At 36.0% G+C, this 6,119-nt stretch overlaps 1 protein-coding gene across 1 annotated transcript; it reads left to right on the top strand.

Moving 5' to 3' along the window:
- Positions 1 to 1,693: 1,693 nt before the first annotated feature.
- On the top strand, positions 1,694 to 4,334 carry LOC126598988 (NAC domain-containing protein 2-like). Its single transcript, XM_050265380.1, has 3 exons — positions 1,694 to 2,024; positions 2,530 to 2,822; positions 3,594 to 4,334. The coding sequence occupies exons 1-3, from the start codon at positions 1,694 to 1,696 to the stop codon at positions 4,332 to 4,334; spliced, it is 1,365 nt and encodes a 454-aa protein (XP_050121337.1).
- The last annotated feature ends 1,785 nt before the right edge of the window (positions 4,335 to 6,119 follow it).

The raw sequence follows: 6,119 nt of genomic DNA, 5'->3' as shown, positions 1-6,119 counted from the left end.
AGATATGTAGTCTAAGAAATTAATTTCAAATATCTAACTGTAAAACTTGTTTGAATATAGTACGGGATCATATATGCTAAAAATCACCAAAAATAAATGTTTGGGGATTAGGTAACGGGATAAAATCTTTCAATGGTTAGAAATGTACCATCATGATTTAATGGCTATTTTTGCTCCAATTTGGATGATTTTTTACAAATACACTAATTGATGGTAAAACCACACACTGATATTACATTTGATGATCTTTTAACCGTTCAAAAATAAACAATAATATTAGGGAAATTTTGAATTTTTGGTGTTTGCCCTACGAAATAGTTCATAGGGCAAAGTATTAGATTCGTCGGCCAAAGGTACTACATTCCCAGCAATTTTTTTAGCCAAAATTTGAACTACGCGGTATTTCTATGCAATCTTTGGCCGACGAACCAACTTAGTTTTCCTAACGAAATGGTTCGTCAGGCAAAGCTACGACATTCTGACCTTTTTTTTTATTTTTTATTTTTTTTTATTTTTTTGCCAACATTTGAACCGCGTGGCATTTCCATGCAAGCTTTGTCCAACGAATCAACTTAGTTTGCCCGATGGATTAGTTTGTCGGGCAAAACCGGTTCTGATGTTTTAAAGTCCCGAGTTCCCTTCTTTCTCCTCGCGCTGCAACTCTCCTCTCTCTCAAGGTACTTAACTCTCCTCTCTCTCTCTCTCTGTAATTTTGATGAATCCTACGCTCTACCACAAAATCTTTTCTTCTTTTTCTTTTGCAGTCTTGTGACATTGTCCGGAGAATCGTAGATTTTTCGAAGTGTTATAACTAAGTTAGAAAACTAAACAGCAAAAGAAGACGAGTTAAAGTAAACCCAAAACAAACCAAAAAAGGCGACCAAAAGGGCTCACACTTGATGCATCAAATGTAAGCACTTCTACTGTGTTGCAATCGAATTTTGCAGTTTGATGGTGAGCAAAAGGGCTCGTGATGTTCACAAGAAAAAAAAAGGGCTCGTGATGCACCAAATGAAATACACATAGTAATAACATTTCCGTCCGCGCGGAGCCGTAAGAATAGGGGTTGTAATAACCTAAAAAGAGCAGGATAGCAATAGTAGTCCGAAAAGGGTTAGGATTAGGATTCTCAAGAGACGGTATCTTGATCAGAAAGAAAATAGAAAAATCTTATTTTAAAGGGTTGGGATTTTTGTAACGAAATTCCGAATTCGACCCGAAAAGTTCCTAACAAAATATCGAAAACCGCAAAACCAAAAAACCTCCGAATTGTTCGATAACCGATACCGAATATATACCGATTATTTGATACGTGGTCAGGATCTCCTCACCATATATTCAGTAGTACCGAACCGACCATAAATATATATTTTTATTAAATTTATCATATAACACGTATAAATCTAATTAATAATAGCCGTCGGATTTATTAAATAATATGTATAAATCCTCTTCGCCCAGAATTTCAAAAAACAGTGTTCAATAAGAACTATGAATATGTTTAATATTTTCTTGGTAATACGAACCCTATAATGAAATTAATTTCTTAAATGGATTTCCAAGACCGAAGGAGATTAGGAGTTGTCACTCCTCCAATATATATTCTATATATAAGATCAATGGTGTCTCCTACGAAAAATTAATATAATAAGAATAATAACAGCAATCAAACACTAAAAGCGACTTGTGAATTATGGCTAGTACTAGTACTAACCCTACTTACAGTCACAGTGCTCCTCCTGCAGCAGCAGCCTTAGATGGCCAGGAGGGAGGACAACAATATCACGGTTATCAACATGAACATCATCATGGTCGACATGATAAGGAGGACCCGAAGCAGATGATGAGGAATGAGCGTCTTGTGTTGGGGATTCCACCAGGATGGAGGTTTTGTCCTACTGATCAAGAGTTGATTTCTTTTTACTTGACCAGGAAACTCATGAATAACATTTACCACCCTCAGCCCGTCAACAGCAGAATCACTGACCTTCATATCTATGACTTCAACCCCAAGAAACTTGCAGGTTTATCTCTCTCTCTCTCTCTCTCTCTCTCTCAACTTACATGGCATGGGTGCACTGCTATCATGATGTGTCAATGGTACAACGACATGTATAAGTGTCTCTTTGCATGACAATGTATCATCGGCAAGACACAATGGTGGTCTATACCGTGCCATGTAAGTCCCATGCATGTGAGTAGCAAATTACAAGGTTAATGTAAAATTAATAGATATAAATCATTTAGCAGGGTTTTTTATGAGATTCATTAGGGTATAAATGTTGTTGAGATTAATTAAACCCTAAACCTTAATATATTCTTTTAAGTGTGAAAAATTTTCATGCAGGCGAAAATATACATCTGGTTTTGAGATTTTTTTTTTTTTCATTATTTAGTTTTTAGAATTACTAGTAATTCTTATTCATAATTTCTCCATCTATATATCTCCAGTTTTTTTTTTTAATGGTAATTACAGTGTATATAGTTTATACTAATTTATGCGCTTCTTGATTTGTTGTTGCCATGCAGAAAAGTATCAATTACCAGAAGACCCTGAAATGTACTTCTTTACCCCAAGGGACAAAAAGTACCCAAATGGTTGTCGTCCCAGCCGTACAGCTGCTGATGGGTTTTGGAAAGCAACTGGTGGGAATAAAAATATCAAAGAAAGGGGCAAAACTATTGGGTACAAGAACACATTGGTCTTTTTTCTAGGAACACAAAAGAAGGGAACAAAGACTGATTGGATTATGCAAGAATACACGATTAGACAATACAAGCCATCAAATAGGCCAGCTCCAGCAGGTCATTGTGACACCAAGGTATGTACTCCCATATTTTCATTTCCTCTCATATAATCCTTGGGGAGTTATCCCAATGGTCGTTTGTGTATTATCAACTCATAAGTCTGGTCTTTTAAACTCATCAACTTAGTCCTTCATCTATTGGCTTGGTCATCAATTTTGTCTTTGCCGTTAGATTCCCCTAAAAATGTGTGAACTCAAAAGAAAAGAAAAAAATTCCATCCACTCTTATTTGAAAAAACAATTTCATGCCATTTCATTTCAGTTTAGTTCAAATGGATGTTTATTATCATGGTGAATTGATTAGTAGGAGGAAACAAAACCCAAAGGAGCCAATCTCATGTCATTTTTAACTGAATCTAACAACAATGACGAAATTGATGACTAAGTCAATATATAGATGACTAAATTAATGCATTTGAACTTTGAAACCTGAATGACCAAACTGATGGATTGGTAAAATATAAAAGACAGTTTTTGATAAAAAAAAATATAAAAAAAAAAGTATAATCCTTCATATTCTAAGTAGAACTTGACTTCAGTTAAATGTACTATCGTTGGGGTAAGAAATTTTGATCCGCCACACAACATCTACATGTTACTTAGATGAAAATTGAGTTTTTTTATTCATATTTCTTAACAACATATTAGATTTGAAGCTATTAGATAAGTACCATTCCTCAAATTTTATTTTTCTCGACTAATCAATCACCTTTACTGTGAGACCTGCGAGATTATTGTACTCGTGCGTTTCTAACATGGGTTTTTTTCTTAATTGTGTGCTTGCAGTTGGATAAGTGGGTTCTATGCAAGATCTATGAGCACAAGAAAAGCAAGAAGAACAGAAAAAATGGGAGTGTTTCTGACGATGATGAAGAGGAGATAAATTCATCATCAGCTCTGGTATTGCAAGGTCAAGAAAGTCAAGACCATCCATTGCTTCATAAACCTCTATCGCCACCTAGGAATAACATGAACCATGATGGGCCTTCGACTTCTTATCAAGCGGGACATTACAACATGATCAATAATAATCACAGTGCTTATGCATTGAACAACGGATTGATGTCACCATTGGGGTCAACTAATGGCTATGGAGCTCATCAAGATCAGGTGAGACATTTAGCTCCAATGTTACACTTGCCTGGTCAACAAATGCAGCCAATTCCTTTGGTTCATAGCACGGATGTCAACAATCAAGATGCTCATGCATTCAATGGAATCACAACGTACTACAATCAGTCCACTCAATATGGTTTTGGAGATCAATCTGTGCCAATGTACAACAATGCATCACAACTCAACAATAACGGCTATCCATCTAGCATAATTTCAGTTGATACAATGGATCAGTATTGGCTCAATGAGCCACTTACAGACTTTGATTTCTTGTTCGATGCTATCGGTGAAGGAGTTCTTTATGGCATGCCAGATGTATTGCCACTCAGCTCGATGCCTCACATTAACCCTGCGTCGCAGAGCACAAAAGCTGATGAGAAAAGTAGTACCACTCCAACTGATAATCATTAGATTGCTTGCTTTTCTCTAATTAATTGTTGTTGTTGTTGTTGTTGCGATTTGTTTATATTCTCAAGATCTTGTGGTACTGGCGTATAGATTTGCTCGGAATTATTTTTCTTTGATAAGAAATTCTTAATTATTTGATACTTTAATTTGAAGTGTCTTTAATTATAGTTTGAGTTGGTTCTCGAACATCCCCATGCAGATCTGTGAAACTAAATTTAGCATGGTTGAGTTTGGAACTACCATTGATCTGTATTTCAAATTATAACAGATTTTACATCTCTCTCTTTCTTGGAATACTACCTTTGATCTGTTGCTTCACAATATTACCCTCTCCATTCACAAATTAGGCAATTGCTAAAGGAAAAAGGATGAATCGTTACAGCAAAAATTGAACAAACACAAAGTACAAACCGGTTACCTGAGTAAATAGAACCCAGCCAAGAAATATGGAACCAAGATAAACCAGTTCCCGGCCTCCAATCCCATTAATTTTACAAAACATCCATTGCTTTCTCTCTTTACATGTTCTCACCAGCCAAATACAAAGCTGATAACTAATTATTTTCTCACCTCCAATTGTACTTTTGTTTTAGCGGGTGCTAGACTGCTAGTTGTTTTCTTTTTCTTGCCAATAATTACCATAGAAGCATTTTGTATATTGGTACATCACCATTATCGTACATATCCAAAAGATGGCATTGTTTTGTACTTCTTTTCCCACCATTGTTTAATTTATCTTGTACAACACCATTCTCCACTTCATTCGTCAGCTACTGTTATTTCTGCCGGCCATTCTGTTATTACCAATGGTACAATGCATATAATAAGACCTTCTCTAACTTTGGGGATCACGTTTGCTTCATGACATGGGCGGAAAAAATTATATGCGAAACTTTCACGCGGTTGACTATTTCCTTTGGAAAAAAAAAAAAAAAAGAACAGTGGACAGGTGAAGGCATATTCACAATCAGTTTATCCATACCTTTGGACAGCAACCAATAAACCAGTTCACTTCCTCAACAAGAGAATGGCAGAACTAGTCTTTGAATTGGTTTCTAAACTGATAAATCAGCTAGGCTCTATTGTTTACAATGAGATTTCCTTGGCATGGGGCGTCAAATCAGACCTACAAAAGCTTGAGCACACCATGTTCACCATCAAAGACGTGGTCTTGGATGCTGAAGAGAAACAAGCACATAGCAAGAAGATATAAAATTGGGTAAGACAACTTAAAGATGTGTTTCTTGATGCTGAGGATTTGTTGGATGAGTTTGACTGCGAAGCTTTGAGACATAAAGCCATGGAAACATCTCACGGAACAAGCAGAAAGGTACGCCATTTCTTTTCACGTTCTAATCCAATTGCATTTCGCTTTAGAGTAGGTCTTGAAATTCAGGAGATAGGTTAAATGAGCTTAAAGCTAATCAGGCTCCAAAAACTGTTTATTGTACTTGATTTGGCGAATGGAAACTTTCAAGTAATTCCACTGAGGCTCCAAAAACTGTTTATTGTACTTGTACCAGGAATGGTTGTTAAGTTTTCTTAGAAATCTAATGTATATGTGAATTGGATTTTTTAGAGGAAGCTGAAAAGACAGAGAGAGTGAGAGACAAAGTTTTCACAAACTGCAACTCTACTCCACAACAGAGAGCAACATTTCATTCATATTCATTCCTTCCTTTTACATCAGCCATCATAACCGTTCAATTACATGAGCCAATGTGATTTTGACACATGGCAGAACAGAGCATATGAGCCATTGAAAAGATACCTGATCTAAGATTATAA

This window comes from Malus sylvestris, chromosome 14 (assembly GCF_916048215.2).
Source record: "Malus sylvestris chromosome 14, drMalSylv7.2, whole genome shotgun sequence".
NCBI lineage: Eukaryota > Viridiplantae > Streptophyta > Magnoliopsida > Rosales > Rosaceae > Malus > Malus sylvestris.
The sequence above is the reverse complement of the archived record's forward strand: the minus strand, read 5'-3'. Positions and strand labels throughout refer to the sequence as shown.

Coding starts and splice junctions, on each gene's coding strand:
- LOC126598988 (XM_050265380.1), top strand. CDS start 1,694: ATGGCTAGTACTAGTACTAACCCTACTTACAGTCACAGTGCTCCTCCT. Junction 2,025..2,529: donor CAACCCCAAGAAACTTGCAG/GTTTATCTCTCT, acceptor GTTGCCATGCAG/AAAAGTATCAATTACCAGAA. Junction 2,823..3,593: donor CAGGTCATTGTGACACCAAG/GTATGTACTCCC, acceptor GTGTGCTTGCAG/TTGGATAAGTGGGTTCTATG.